Below are 16,446 nucleotides of genomic sequence, written 5' to 3' on the forward strand. Positions count from 1 at the left end.
TGTGTGTGTGTATTTTTTTTTTTTTTTTAATCAAGGGGCACCTGCTGAATGAACCAATGATAACTTAGATTTTTTGAATATTGAATTTTTTTAGGTATCAATAAATTTGTCTTCATAACAGTGATAGTAATAATATTGGTTTTCAAGTCTATGAATTATAAATGTATGAACTAACTAACCAGGGGTCATTTTCGGAAAATATGAGAAAGCTTGATCCTCCTCCCCTTCCCCTAAAAACTCTTCAAATATGCATATAAAAATCTTTGAGATCATTGATTATCATTTTCAAAGTTTTTTTTTTTTTAATAATTTTTCACTTTTAGAATGTGTTGTCAGCCCAAAACTTTGGGAAATGCCAGCCCAAAATTTTTGGAAATTTCAGATCACATGCACCCTTGGAACTAACAGCAATTTTTATTGATCAAAATATATATTTAATGAAACATTTTAAGGATGTGTTTGACGTTTTGTTCAAACAATATTTTAGTTGCTTATCTATGTAACAAACTAACGTAAATTTAAAATCTTTATTTATTGAATTATCTAAACTTTTCTTGTACAATGTCGCAAAAAACTCTTTGTCCATTGCATGTATTCTCTTTTTATTAAATTTTCTTATCATTCATATTGCAACTTTTTCCTTTGAAGTGACAAAGTTTAACAGGAATATGTGGCTGAATTGCAATTTATTACTATGTTGTAAAAATATTTCTAACTAAACTGTACGTAATTAGCCGATGGTTTGATCTTTGATGCATATGCACTTTTGTTGAAACTCTTATTGGATTAAGATCTAAATTTTAACTAGGCGAATCAACATTGTTTTGTTCTACCTGTGTTTTTTTTTTTTTTTGTATGAAAATTTTTAACATAACTTGTTTTTCTCATTTTATTTCAGTTTAATTGGACATATGCTTCATTTTCAATAATTTCTTTGTGTTTGATGTATTATCTCATGTTATGTAGTTGTTCTTCAAAAGTATTCAGAAAGTAAACTGCTGATCTGTGTTGGTTTATCTAAAGTTAGCGATATAAGTAGATATATAGTAAAAAGTTCTGGCTTTGATTAATCGTGATCTTTATGTTTAAAAATAAAGTTACTAAGAAGCATGAAAGATAGTTTTAAATGGTCTGGAAAATTAATAATACTTTTATTTTTAAACTTCAATTGTAATTCTCAAAATAATAATAATAATAATAATAATAATAATAATAATAATAGTCACATGCCTCAAAGTACCTACTTTAAACATATGAATCAAACTATTGTGGAATATTTAAGCATTTAGTTGAACTGTTATGAATTTATTAAGCCAACGCAATGTGATGTATTGAGACATACATATGCACAAGTATTTTGTTTTACTTTCAACTGCACTACATTATTTATATTGCTTTAATTTATGTGAAAAGAAAATTTACACTTTTATATTCTTTAATATCTAACTTCTTTTCCTTTTCTTCTTCACACAATGAAGTACCTCCATCGGTGACTGCTGAGCTGAAAAGTAATTTAGAAATAAAAGAAGCAGAGGCCCTGAATATGAATTGTAATGCCACTGGAAATCCCAAACCTTCAGTGTTATGGCTAAAGGATGGCTCAGAAGTTGAAGAATATCTTAATAAAATTCAGTTTTCTCCTGATCATTCTAGCATCAAAATAATCAGTGTTGAGGTAATTTAATAGAATTATTTTCACTTCTTTTCTTAATATCACAATCTATTTTTTGCATGCATTTGAATAATATAACTTACTTTAAGTTTTTGACTGTTTTCAATTTTTGATTGCAAGTTGCTCATCAAGAATTTATCGTGAATGGTTGTTCATAGTTTGATCAATGCAGTGCTTCCACTACTGCACCAATCTAAGTCAGAACAATGATCCTGCTGCATCCTGCAAAAAAAAAAAAAAAAATAGAAAAAGAAAAAAAAAAGAAAAATTAATTTGAATTTTGACATCTTGAATTCAAATTATGTTTTTTGCAATCATGAATGTGTGTATGTAGGCGTGTGTGTTTGTGTGTGGGGGGTATGTGTGTTTGTGTGTAGGGGTATGTGTATGTGTGTGTAGGCATATGTGTTTGTGTCTGTGTGCAGGCATGAATGTGTGGGTAGTTGTGCGTATGTTTTTGTGTGTGTATGTGTAGGTGTCTGTATGTATGCGTGTGTGTATGTGTTTGTGTGTGTAGGTGTATGTGTGTGAATGTGTTTGTGTATGTGTGTGTATGTGTGCATGTGTGTGTAGTTGTGTATGTATATGCGTGTGTGTTGGACATGGATGCAACCTGGAGACGGGTTTTGCTATAGGAGCAGCATCGTGAGGAGCCGGTCAACGGTGGTGCTGGCAGAGGGTGCTGGTGGAAAAATAAAATGATACGAATTCAAAACAGTCAAATGAAAGCAATAAGCAATCGTGATTGCTCAAAAAAATTGCTTAATTCTGAAAGTTAAATGCAAAATTGATTTTTGAAATAAATCAAGTGATTTTCTTTTTAAATAAAGAACAATTTATAAATTATATTCTCCCGTGAAGAAACTACTTTTTGTTCTGCAAGTTATTCATCTATAAATATTAGCTCTCACCTGTGTTCGAAATATCAACTATAGAGATGGAATTATTAAGGCCAATGAAGGACACATGTTGTGTCGCATGTTTGTGCTAAAAGAAAAGTTGCAATTTTTAATTCCTGCCATAAAATTATAAAAATCTAATTTTTCATTTTTGTATTAAGAAAAGTAAAAGTTTTGAAGTGTATATTTAAGATTACAATGAAGAGAAATAATATTTATGTGTATCCTTTGATCACGTAAGTACTGCTGGTTTCAAAAGAAAATGCTTTTTTTTTTGAAGTATCATATTGTCATGCTGAAAAGTATGTGGCACTAAGTTCACTCATGTTAACTTTATTTAGTGGTGTGTAGATACAAATATATAAACATACTGTCTTGTACATTATGATAGTTGATAACATTTTTAACTATCACATTTCCTACCATGAAATTTTATCTTCACTTAGGCTCACCATTCTGGAAAGTATATTTGTATTGTGACTAATATTGCTGGGTCGACTGAAAAAGAGTTTAATGTCGATGTATTAAGTAAGTTTTTTTTTTTAATTTTTAATTTTGATTTTTATAAAAAACTTTTTTTTAACCCTAACTTGTTTATTTTGCTTAGCATAATGTTTATTGCAAATTAATTTGTTTAGTGCCAAATTATCTAATAATAATAAGTGTGTAATAAATATTGTAACTAAAAGGTGTACTTTCATGTAAAATTTCATAATTTTGAAAAACAAAAAAAGATTTTATTTGATTAGTGCTTTTTTTCAAAAATTTCAATAGTGTAACGAGCAGCAATTTGTGTTGGATAACTGTAATACATCTTGTTAAGTTTTCGAATTTCACTCTTTTTTAGTATATGGTGTAAGAAAATAGTTTAATTTGCCAAATGCTTTATTTTCAGCTTCTCCACGCCTTAATAGCAAGAGTGAAGAAGCAGTAGGTCGCCCTACTACTTATGTTAATAAACCTGTTACTTTAACTTGCCCTATTTCTGGGAATCCTGCTCCTCAAATCAAGTGGGTGAAGAACAGAAAGGAGATAGATCCTCGTGATGGAAATGTCTTCATCCATGATAATGGCCTCAAATTGTCCTTTTTAAGGACCAAAACTGAAGATTCTGGATTATATACTTGTATTGCTGACAATGGTGTTGGAAATACATCATATAAATTTGAATTGGAAATTTTAAGTAAGTTTTCAGTTTAATTTGACTGTTAAAAATAATTACAGTAGAACCTCTCAATAAGGGACACTGACGGGACCGGACATTATGTCCCTTAAATAGAGGTGTCCCTTATTCGGAGGTATTTTAGTTTATGCATGCTATGTGTTAACTCAGTATATTTTTTTTACAAATTTAAACTATAAAAATTTAAGATTAAATACTATATTTTTCATATTTTCTAAATAAAATTCAGACTTAATGAATTTTTTAAGTTTTAAAAAATTTTTTAATAATAATTTAGTCAAATCGCTAAAAAGGGTAGAATTTTCTGCATTCTACACAATTTGTTTCAATGCTCTAACTTAAATAGGGTGCGAGTTATTTGTGTTTTTAGCTCGAACTTTTTTAGGCTTAGCTAAAATTTAGACACTACTTTCTTTGTTAAATCTATCAGTAAAAAGTGAAGGAATTGTCTCACAGTTTTCTTTTTGACACCATGGAAAAGAGCGTTTTTTTACTCCAGATCTAACTCAACCTATGGTCGAAAAACTTAGTTTCTAGCTCCAAAGGAAAAAAAGTTACTAGCCGTTAAAATTCAAATTAGGATAATCGCAGGTTCATTAAAATTATTGATGTTTTACTTGGCATTGCCATAGTTACATCTTTTCGATTTGCATGTTTCTTCTTTATCATTCACAAACTTGAAGGGTTTCGATTTTAATGAAAAATCTTAGGCTCAAATCAATTCAAGCCCGTAGCTAATGAGCAAAATATATGACTTGAGACCACGAATATGAAAGCGACTTTTCAAATGTACAAAACTGCAGTTTTGCAATGCGCAGGAGCCCCTTTGCCCTTATGGCTCTACAAGTTGAAACAAGTTATTTTGAAATCCGAGGAAGAGGTGCTTTTTGATCCAAACATAATGCATTTTTAATCTGTTTCTTTTTAATTGACGGTTTAAATCTTTGTGAATCAAATAAGTTTGTGAAGTAATCTTGGGGGGTTGGTGAGCATTAGTGAGCAGGGGGCAGAGCCTCCTAGTCTTCTAAATACAAGTAAAACCATCCAATGTTTATTCAGTAAATTACCGCCCATTAGCCAGGGCTAAAGCAGAAATACGTATTTCTGCTTTAGCCCTGGCTAATGGGCGGTAATTTACTGAATATACCTTGCCTCGCGTTCAATCTTCGAGTTGAACCGAACCATTGCTTCGGTCACTCGTCTGGTCTGCTAATTCTATATTAGCTACCAGTTTGTTTCACACTCTTGGCTTGCTTAAGAGGTTTCCATCTCCAGCTCAGTCACTTTCCTATGCCGGGCTGATGAGTGCTAATAAGCACGAAACTGCAGTCCTCGGCTGGAAATGACTGAGCTGGCAGTGTATTTCACGCATCCAATGTTTGTTTCATTGCAGTGCATCCTAAAATTGAGCAGAAGGACATCAAGAAAGCTTACTATGTAAAGGAAGGTGAATCTATAACTATTAAATGTGTTGTAACTGGCTATCCAAAGCCCATTATTACTTGGCTGAAAGATTCCGACATTGTTCCTCTTCATTCCTCACCTCATATTTATTTCACGGAGAATTTCCAAAGTTTGAAGTTAAACCATGCAACATTGAAAGATGCTGGAAAATATACTTGTATTGCTGGGAACGAAATCGGTACAGCTGAACAGGATTTTAAAATCGATGTTCAAGGTAAGAAGATTTTCCCTCATAGTGAATAATGTTATAGTTTTGATATTTTTGCAGCAAAATTTGAGTTTATTTTCTTGTGTGACATTTTCAGAGTTGACAACTTTGGAGAAACAATGTGAGGAGCATCTGTGTTGATTTTAGGAGCAATTTAAAATTTTGCGGAGCAGTTCGGTATTTTGTATAAAAATCAATTAAAAAAAACTGAAATTGTTTTATAGCTTTAATAAATCATTTAAGCAAGAGTATAAAAATAGTTATTTGTAAATTCATTAAAACAGCTTTAAACACCATTTCAATCTTTGAGCATAAGCATCTTTAATTTCCCATATTTACATTTTTGTTATAATAAAATAGCAAAATTTAAGCTTGAAAGCTTTTGGTCGGGAAATGTGGAGCAAATGAACTTCTGTCCGGAGCAGCCCAGTTTCACCATTTTTGGGGAGCAGTTGGTAACCCTGCATTTTTTTGGTTTGTTGAAATTTTTGTGACTCAAAACTGACATTTTGAATTTTACTTTTTAGTGCCTCCTAAACTAGAAGCCTCTGAAGAAAAACCAGAAAATAAATCAGCAATCTTAAACAAACCAGTGTCATTAAGCTGCCCTGTGTCAGGTATTCCTCCACCTCGTGTGAAATGGTATAAAAATGGACAGCTCATTAACTCTCAAGTGAATCGTAATATATTGCTGTCCTCTGATGGCAGAAAGCTGAAAATTTTTCGCACCCAAGAAACTGACTCTGCAACCTATGTGTGCATTGCTGCTAATGATGTTGGGAAAGTGGAAAAGGAATTTAATCTAAATATTCAAGGTAAAAACTGATTACTGTTTAAAAATAAAATTATTTCTGCAAATATAAAAATTGATTTGTTTCCATCAATTTTTTTTCTAAATTTGTATAACCTTATATGATTTAGTAAGAAGTAAAGGGATGTAATTGGCAAAATTAAAAAATTTGGAAATAACCAGTTAAAATAGTAGGTGAACCTGTCCGCTGTCTTGGAGCAGAGGTAGTTCTAGTAGCCCTGGTAGGTTCTGTTATACAGCATGATTTAGACACAATTTTCAAGGAAAGCCTACCTAGGACCTTATTTTCAAATGTGTTTTACTCACAACTTGAAAATGTCCACTTACATCCCTTTGCTTCTCACTGTCTCATATATAGTTCATTTGTTTGTTATCATTGTTTTTCAGTGCCACCAAGAATAGTTGAAACAAATAGTGTCTTAGATTATTACTCTGAAGATAAAGATGAGAAGCAGAATGAATTGAAAGCTGTTGAAGATGAATCAGCTCAACTTGAATGCTATGTTGATGGAAACCCAAAACCATTGATTCTGTGGATAAAGGACGGACATTTGATAAATGCAGATTCCAATGACCATTACAAAATTTACCATGATGGACAGTTGTTAGAAGTTGATGATGTTAAGCCATATGATGCTGGTCTTTATACTTGTGTTGCTTCAAATATTGCTGGAACAAGAGAAAAAAATTTTGCTCTCGATGTATATAGTAAGTTGTTTGTAATTGTATTGATTTTTTATCTGAGTATTGCAATGTACCATTTCCTCAAATATAAAAAACTACCTACTTTAAAAAAACTGATTGACTTGTGCAGAAAGATGCTCAGAACAAGAAAATATAGACAAACATGCAGACAGAAAATTTCAAAAATTGCAGAAAATTGGAAAAAATTATTTTTTTAGCTTGTCCAGTGATGTAGCAGCAATAGTCTAAAAGCTGTTGCATCTGCTGAAGAAGCTGAAAATAGTTCTTCATATTTTATTTCCACATAGATGCAACACTGCCCTATCCCTTCCGCTATTCCATTCCTCCCGATTCTCCCCTAATGAAAGGACTTTATAATTGCATGGAAAATGAATGACACTGTGTCTGTCTGCTATTTGGACTTTTAACTATACAATGTATGTATGTCTGTATTTTAAGTAATGAGAATAAGTCTGCAAATTAAAATGTTGTACAGATATCTCTATAAAACTTAAGTAGTCTAGTAGTCTTAAGTAATCTAGAAACTTAAGTATGCTCTTTGAGTATTAATACACTTCTGCTGTCTAGTTTTCCATGATTTGTATGCTATCTGAAAGTCAGCAAATTAAACATCCCCCAAAGGATGAGTGCGAGCTTTTTTGACAGCATCTAGAGTTCTGCAGTTGCATGCTACGATGGTGGCTCTGCTCTGAGAAAGAGGAAATAGTCTGTAAGGATAACATTGGGGCAGTAGGGTGGCAGAGGAATTATTGTGATGCCATTTTTTTGTCAGGTACTCCATAACCAGGGAGCAGGTGTGACATGGTGCATTGCCTTGATGAAGCTTTCCGTCACGGGTGAACTGAGTGTGACCGACGGGTGAACTGAGTCTGGTCACACTCGGTTCATCCGTCTGTGCAATATTTTGTGCAACATTTGTTTGCTTTTTCTCTGTTTAATGCTTTGATGCATTTTGAGCTTGCATGCTTGCTCTGAAGGATGTTACATTTGATGACTCTCAGGAAATTTACAAAGTATGGAAAATTCGCTTGTAAACGTGTGTTGATACTTCAGAAGCATACTTTGAATTCTGAAGTTTTGTTGTGATATCTGTAAAACATTTTGATTTGGTGAATTTATTCTCATTGCTCCTAATACAAACCCTGTACAATCATTGATAGAACACAAGAATGTTTCTCCTGCTTTCTAGTGCTATTTGGCAAACATTTAAACTATGTACTATGACATTTTCAATAAATAACTCAAACATATTTTTATTCCAGGAAAAATAATGATTTATTTTTCAAAATATTTTCTTTGAAGAGTTTTTTTTTTTTTTTTTTTTGCCCAGATATGATAGCTTTTTTAAGTTTTCATTTTCTCTTCATAATTGTTATTTCTTTTTGCACTTGTTCCTAGGCCCTCCCAGAATAAAAGGACCAAACTTTGAAACTCACCAAGTATTACCCAATCGCCCATCTGCCCTTGAATGCTTTGTGGATTCTAATCCCTCGTCAGCAATTGGTTGGTTCAAGGATGGTGTTAAAATTAACTCTGAAAATACTTTGCTGAAAATTATTGAAGATGGTCAAGTGCTGCAGTTTGTAAAGAGTAGTGCCAGTGACCATGGTCACTATACTTGCATTGCTGAAAATGCTGTTGGAAAAACAGAAAAGAACTTCAAGGTAGATGTCTTTGGTATGTAATAAAAATGTTGCTTATTAGAACGATAATTAAATCAAAATGTTTAATGCTCTTGTTTATTATTTTTTTATTCATACTCTTTTTTAAGCTGTTTTAACTGAAATTTATTGTGTTGTACTAAATTAATTTTTTATTTGTTTTTCAAATATTGCCTTCTGCTGCAATTTGCTGAAACATTGCATGGCGTGGGTTTACTTCAACCCTTTTCCAGGACTGCCACCAGCGATTAAAAAAGCGACTATATGCTAGTTGCCAACTATAACAACTATTTTTCCCCAAATTAAGAAAAAAATAAATGAAAATTTTTTGAAAAAAAGCGCTGCTGTTTCAACCTAAAAGCAACTAAAATGTAAAAAATACAACAGATGTAGAAAAATAGAAATGTGCCTTATTTATCCATAAAGATCAGTAAAAGTCTTTCTTTCCCTCCTGGCACCGTGAGGCACCCAATGCATATTTCTTGCCAACAAGAGAATACCATATAACATTAATAACTTCATGAAAGGTAATATTAGTTTTAGTGATTTTCAATTACAACTTTGTACATTTCCTCTTACTATAGGAAGTATAGTTTAGGTTTCACAAACAAATGCACTTCATTTCAAAAAATGCTGATTCATTGATTAGCTTTCTCACCCTTGGTCATATTACCAGTCTTTTAATAAAAATGCAAAAATAAAAAGGTAAACTAATTAGTATTATAATTTAATTCGCTCCTAGTACTTCATTTTAATATTTAGTTTTATTTCAAGATATGTTTTACAAAATAATAATGCTTTCTAAATTATATCATTAAGAATTTTAAATTTAATTTTCAGCTGCTCCAGTAATTCAGGCATCAACTTTTAAACAAAAAGTTTTGGAGAATGAAAAAGTTTCAATGGAATGTGTTGCAAATGGAAACCCAGAACCAAACATAATATGGCTGAAAGATGGCATTATGCTGTCTGAGGAATTGCTGAAAAATGTGGTAATTTAATCAGTGAATGTTTTTGCTTTGGAGAAAACTTTAAGTCTATCTAGTTGCTTATGTAACTGTTCAGTTCCTTTTTTTAAGCTGTTTTAGTATACTTTTTATAATTACATTAAAGTTAAAAGTTTGATTGAAAAAAGTCCCATGTCCATAAGGCTAGTCCTTAATTACAAAAAATCTTAAAGTTCCCTTAAAGGTCCTTAACGTTCTCCTGTTCTCTTTGAAATTTTAATTCAGCTGAATTAAATATAAATGAGTATCGCTAATTTGTTTATTTTGATTTAACTTTTCCAGTTTTAGGGGAATGGGGGCAGAGTGCAATGGTGAAACATTTACTCTGCTTTTAGTCCCTCCTATCTAGGAATATTTTTATTATATAGTAACGCACTAGTTGCCAGCCAGTCGAGCTAAGAATAGAAAATGGTTAATGTGTGCAGTGTTTGTTAGCCAAAACGAAATCACTGATTACCTCACAAAGAAAGTTCCCCCAAATGATCACCTGATTGTCACACATAGCTTGCGTTCAACAAATCTCACCGGCGGACCGGTGAGTAACTGATTGCTAACCTCAGCGTTCTTGAGAGCTACGGGTTAACTGGTTGCTTCCGATGTCGTTTTATGAGCCTCACCAGTTGATCTATCGGTCGACCGCAACTCTAGCTAGTTGATTGGTTGATGGAACCATGTGACGTTTTTGACCAATTATATGTATTTTTCACCTGCATGTTATTCGTCTGTGTCATATCTTCGCAAGTAACCGGTGATCAACGGAAAGCGTTCAATGAAGCATTGGTTGGTGAACAACCGGTTAGTAACCGCTGACATCATTGCTGTCATGTGATTAACCAACTGGTTGCTACCAGTCGTGTTCATCGAACATAAGCTTGGTAGATCATTATGGTCATAAATTTCTTTGCAGTGTTATTATTGGTGATTTTCTTTCGGCTAACCTCAAGAAACTCTTTTCTCTCTTATACAATAGCCATTTTCTTTTCTTAGCTCAATTGGCTTGCAAGTAGCGTTCTCTACTTCAGGCACTTAATACCAGAAAAAGAACTTTTGTGGTTTTTCGCTTTTTTGTAACAAGCTGTGTTTGATTTCACTTGTTAGTATTTTTATGAAAGTTTAGAATGGTAAAAATTTCTTTTGGACTCTCTGTATTTTAGTCATCAAAAATTATTTCGTATTTATTATTGTTGAACAGTTTTCCCTCTCAGATAAACTTAATATTATCGTATTACATTTGTACTTAAGAAATATAAACAGTGGCATACTAACAGTAATGAACCTTATTTTATATTGAGACCAACATTTATCAAACTATGGTACTTGTACCTCAATAGTACTTTAATTATTTCTAATATTGCAGTTTGGCCCAAAACACTTAAATAGGTATTGAAAATAAATGTGAGATGACACTTTTTAGTGTAGTTTACAATGATATGTAGGGTAGGGTGGTTCAGAAAACCTTTTTTTCAGCTAGAGTCCAGGACACCCTCTATTTTTTTAGACTTACTAATAGTATTATGCTGTAAAAGTTTAAGCTTCTTACTCAAATTTTAAGAGGGTGCTCAATGACCCCTTTAACATTAGCCGTACTGTAGAAAATGTCACAAATTTAGAAACATTTAATTTCCTCAGCTGGTTTTTTTTTTTGTAAATAATTATTTTATTCCAATGTATATGCATATTACTCGTGTATATTATAATATGTAGCATTGTTTTTTCATTTCAATGTATGTTTTAACCCCCCTCCCCATACTGATGAAGTTTGGGGGAGGGAGTTGAGCACTCTCTTTCAGTTGAAATAGGAAGCTAAAATTCTTCCGGTATATTGCTATCCATAAGTATAAAAATATTGAGGGGGTGTCCTGCTATCTAGGAAAAACTTTTTTTTACATGTATTTTTGAACCACCCTAATGTAGGGCTGTTTAATTTTTTTCCATCATTTCGGTTTTTATGTTTGTTCCTCTCTTTTTTTTTTCTTTTCTTATCGATAATTTTTTTTAACCACTTAGATGCAAAATGTAAACCAAAAATTACCTGTTTTTTTCTTTCTTGCTCAAATAAATTTTCAATTTCATCTTCCTTATAAAATGAAACAGTACCTACTTTTTTACCACTTTTATCTAAAATAATTATGACCTTTTATTTTTACAATTACTTAAGTGATATTAACTATTTACTAAAATTTTGTATTACTTATTTGCATATTGCTACAATATAAAAAGTTTTATTTACAATTATAATTGACTAAAATAGAGTAAAAGTATTTGATTATAAGGTGAGAATTTAGAGTTTACTTATTTTAATTAGAAACTAATTTTATGTTTGAGATATATTTTTGATTCTAATTAATAAGTTGCAGAATGTAGTTATAATATTTTTTTGGCAATCTTCATGTAAAACTTGCTTAAAATTAAAAAAAAAAAAATTCTTACTAAGCAATAGTTTTCTTTTTTTTTTTTTTTTTTTAACTCGTGCTTTGTAACAAATTTTTTTTTTACCAGAATAAATATTTTGGAAACTTTTTGATAAGTTTCTTCTTTTTAGTTACAAATTAAATTAAACTTGCTTAAAATTAAAAAAAAAACTTACTAGGCAATAGTTTTCTTTTTTTTTAAACTCTTGCTTTGTAACATTTTTTTTTTTTTTTTTTTTGCAGCATAAGTATTTTAGAAACTTTTTGATAAGTTTCTTCTTTTTAGTTACAAATTAAATCAGTTGAGTTGGGAATATCTTTTCTTGCAGAGTATTTATAAAGTTTCTGATGACACTATGCTTAAAATATCCGAAGCTAAAAGCTATCACTCAGGAAAATACAGATGCATTGCTACTAACGCAGCTGGCTCAACTGAGAAGTTGTTTGACCTTTATGTAACAGGTAATCATGTCTTAGCTTTAGTTGCAAACACTAATATTGATGAAAGTACATCATGAATAATTTTTTCTCATGGCACTTTTAAAAATGATTTTTTTTATGCATTGCAGTACCACCAAGAATTGTCAATACATCTGAACCAAATTTGACTGTTTTCATACATAATTTTGTCACCATGCTTTGTGTCGCTGAAGCTGAACCAGCACCATCTATTTCCTGGTTTAAGGATGGAGAAGTCTTGAACGAAAACACTGATCCTTTTATTCACATACTTCAAGAAGAACAAAAACTGCAGATTCTTAGAACCAGAGAATCAGATCATGGGCAGTATTCGTGTGAAGCTTCGAACCCTGCAGGGAAAGATAGCCGTCTTTTTATGCTGAATGTCCTAGGTAAGAAATTTATTCAGTTTTTTACACTATATTTTCTTTCACCTTAGATTTGCTGCATTGTAGAAAAGTACATAATGTGATACAATTAACCCTCGTTTATCGCGGTTAACTTGTTCCAGACTTTACCGCGATAACTGAATTTCCGCGAAATAGGGTTCTATATTTATAAACCAAATATTTTCCTAATTAGAGCACAAGAAACTTACTTTACGACAACTTAAACAGGTTTCTAACATATTTAGAGCCCCCTAGACATGATACAGCATCCTTTGCCACCATTACATTTGTATTACTTAATATATTGTGCAAAATTAGACGAAATATATATCACATTGTTAATCACTGAGAAATAAACTACACACACACATGAAGTTCTTACAATCTATCTACTAATCTATGAAAATAGCTCAACTTGTTTGATGATGAATTAATTGCCAGTTAGTGACCATATGAGCCCCCGTTCTTCCTCTTTAAATTTATCCTCATTAAAGGAATTAAGTATACACCGTATACAACTTTCAAAGCTAGTACATTGTTGAACACCATTTATAGATGCATTTACATCCCCTAGTAATAATACAGTGATTTATACTTTCCATGAGACAGCGATTCCCTTCACTTTCTTCGGTGATTTTATACCTCCACTACCTCAACTAGTACAACTACACGCCTCAGAAGAGCTCATCTTACTTAAAAAGACATGCATTGTTATTCTTTTGTAGGAAAAAGATTACATGAGCGCATGAAAAAGGCTAATTACTGAATTTGAAAAAAAAAGTGAAAAAAACGCGAAGTTGTGAAACCACGAAAGTTGAAGCGCGAAGTAGCTAGGGATTACTGTATTCTGTATTATGGATAAATAGTAAATATTTATTTTGAGATTAATAGGATAAAAATGATAGGAAAATGCATGAAAAAATGGAGAATTCATGTGTTTGAAACAACATTTGAAGCTGTTTTGAGTTAAGCATATTTAATTATGGAAACATTTAGTTACTAAAGCAAAATAAACTCCACAAAGCATTGATTTCTATGTTTCATAAACTGGATCTTCAATGATAAAAATTTGGCTTGTGTTCTTGGGGGAATAGAAAGATCCTTGAACTTTCTTCCCTGGTTTGTAACCAGTTGTTACATTGCATAAGTTTAAATTCTCATTACATCACTCCCTTTGGTGCCTTTGGGATGATACCCTATTGCTGCCAAAAGCTAAAACAAGTCCACCTATTCTGTCATGGGCAGGTAAATGGCAGTAACTGCAGAAATGAGTTTTCGAGATAATTGAAGAAAGGTGTTTTGGACTCCATACTAATGATAGGGAAATGTTGGAATTAGAAACATTTCCCTATCATTAGTATGGAGCTTATAAAATATAAGCTCCATAAAATCTTTTTCAAGCTTATTTTTGGCAGAAACCAAAGAAGCAAGCTTGTACAGTAAAGTTAACATACAATAGATGACAAAAAAGTTTTAAAAAAAAAGTGAAAAATTTGCAGTTACCGTAAACTGGGGCTACTTAGACCCAAAATTTCATTATTTTTGCTAGTTTTACACTGATTTTTTGGTTAAACCCATAATGTGCACTGATAACCTTATTTTTACCACTTTTCAGACGTTCTGCTACCACCTTAAGCCTTTTTTAAACAGTAATTTTAACTCTTTATATATATATTTTTTCTATTTTTTAAAAATTGGGTTCAAGTAGCCCTGTGCTGGGGCTACTTGGTCCCACTCAGCCAAGAAGCTGTAAAACAGTTGGTGGTATCAAGAAGGACCAATGATTTTGAAAGAAAACTCAAAACATACATTCTAATGAGCAAACTATTCATATAAATTGCAAATTATTTATATAAATTAATATAAAATCAACGTACATTCATAAAAACAAATTTTTAGGCAAACGTAATTTCTCAAATAGAAATATAATCTAACTACAGCTAAAACCAATTGAAATGCTCATTATTTAAACATTAGAAAGAATGAAAACGCCTCAATTTAATGTCTTGGGTGGATTCATTTTCTCTGATATTATTTAATACCTGCTCTTCCTTGCTACAAATACTACAGGATACCCAGGCTTGTTTGTGAACGATCTTTTAATTTCCTTTTTCGAGATGATATACTTAAATCAAAATGAGCTGATGCCACTCTCTAAGACATTTCTGTGGAGTTAATTGAATCTGGACACAATTGTAATTTTTCCTCTTAATAATCCGCATATCTCCTACTTCAAAGGATTCTCTTTTAATTTCAGACCCTTTTTATCCCCAGATCTGAAAGTTATCGGGTATAAATAGTAGCTAACCTCTTTATTTTAAAAAGGTTACAAACCTTTTTATGTGTTTATAATTTTTATTGTGAATTTATTTCTATTTTGATGTCTTCATAAAATCTTAATTCAGAAATATATATATATATATATATATATATATATATATAAGGCAGTTCAAGTTTGGATTTAACCCCATTAAACAAAGCTCTAAAGAATGCTGTTAGTTTACCATCCTGTAAATTTAAACCATTTGTAAACAGTCTTCATTAAAAATATGTAGTTTTGACCGGTCATTGTATTAATTTGAAGTAGTGCAGTGTCCAATTGCTGTTATTTGATTTGATTGATCCCAGGAATTGAATCAGGATAATTTTGTGTTCAGAAGCTATATTAACTTAAAACTGTTCCTCTAGATAGAATCAAAGAGTCTCCCTTTCTCCATATTTGTTTCTCTGTAAAAACTAGAAATGCTGCTGGCGAGCACAAAAAATTTGTCTAATATGCTTCTAATCCAAGGCAGTTTTAAAATTGCGACCTATATGTCAGGATCAATTACAAAATTATCTGTGTTTGAAATTTCTTAATACAGGAAACTACTTTTGTAGCTTAATTATTTTTGATTTTTATGATACTTCAAAATAATTAAAATGTGCACTTTTATTTTTATCACATATTAAGTTTAGTTTAATGTTATTTATGCATGTAAGGAGATTCTCCTTCTCAAAATCTTATGATTTTATTATGTTTCTGAAGATGATGTTTTCCACCAGTGCCTCCGAGGGTTAGAAATATCATACAGGAAGATTCAAGAACAAACGTTATTGAGGGAAATAGCACTGAAATTAAGTGCTATGTTCATGGGAATCCACAACCTACTGTGTCTTGGAAAAAAGATGGACAGGTAAAGAAAAAAAATATATGTGTATAAATGATATGTGTTTGTGGGGTATAACTGTATATGAGTTTTCTTCATTTACTTTTCCTCTAAGATATGTATGATATTGTCCCTCGCTCGCAAAAAATCATTGATTTAAAAAAACTATAGTTTTACTTTAAATATATACTTAGTGTGCTATTCAAGTCAATATTTATATTCTTTGAATATGACTTGAAAAAAAAAATGAGCGATTCTTCCATGTAATTCCGTTTGAAGCAAATGTACTAGAACACTCATTTACTATGTATTATACTTTCTTTTCGCTTCTTCATTTTCATTTTATTCCTTTTTTTTCCTTGTTGTGTGTGTATGTTATCAACTTTGAAAAAAAATTACAAATATTTCTAATTGATTTGCATTACTAA

The 16,446-nt window shown here is 31.5% G+C and overlaps 2 protein-coding genes across 2 annotated transcripts in view; one reads left to right on the forward strand and one right to left on the reverse strand.

Moving 5' to 3' along the window:
- The window catches only part of LOC129223366 (transforming growth factor-beta-induced protein ig-h3-like), a gene marked incomplete in the record, with an annotated part of 615,676 nt that overhangs the window by 142,414 nt on the left and 456,816 nt on the right, over positions 1–16,446 (reverse strand).
- The window catches only part of LOC129223370 (hemicentin-1-like), a 181,411-nt gene that overhangs the window by 69,464 nt on the left and 95,501 nt on the right, over positions 1–16,446 (forward strand). The window contains exons 27-37 of the mRNA XM_054857950.1: positions 1,479–1,675; positions 3,018–3,099; positions 3,467–3,754; positions 5,148–5,432; positions 5,954–6,241; positions 6,625–6,945; positions 8,341–8,619; positions 9,444–9,595; positions 12,351–12,483; positions 12,591–12,872; positions 15,915–16,045. Of these exons, the coding sequence (XP_054713925.1) occupies positions 1,479–1,675; positions 3,018–3,099; positions 3,467–3,754; positions 5,148–5,432; positions 5,954–6,241; positions 6,625–6,945; positions 8,341–8,619; positions 9,444–9,595; positions 12,351–12,483; positions 12,591–12,872; positions 15,915–16,045 (2,438 nt within the window). The remainder of the gene's footprint in view (positions 1–1,478; positions 1,676–3,017; positions 3,100–3,466; positions 3,755–5,147; positions 5,433–5,953; positions 6,242–6,624; positions 6,946–8,340; positions 8,620–9,443; positions 9,596–12,350; positions 12,484–12,590; positions 12,873–15,914; positions 16,046–16,446) is intronic.

Source organism: Uloborus diversus, chromosome 5 (assembly GCF_026930045.1).
Source record: "Uloborus diversus isolate 005 chromosome 5, Udiv.v.3.1, whole genome shotgun sequence".
NCBI lineage: Eukaryota > Metazoa > Arthropoda > Arachnida > Araneae > Uloboridae > Uloborus > Uloborus diversus.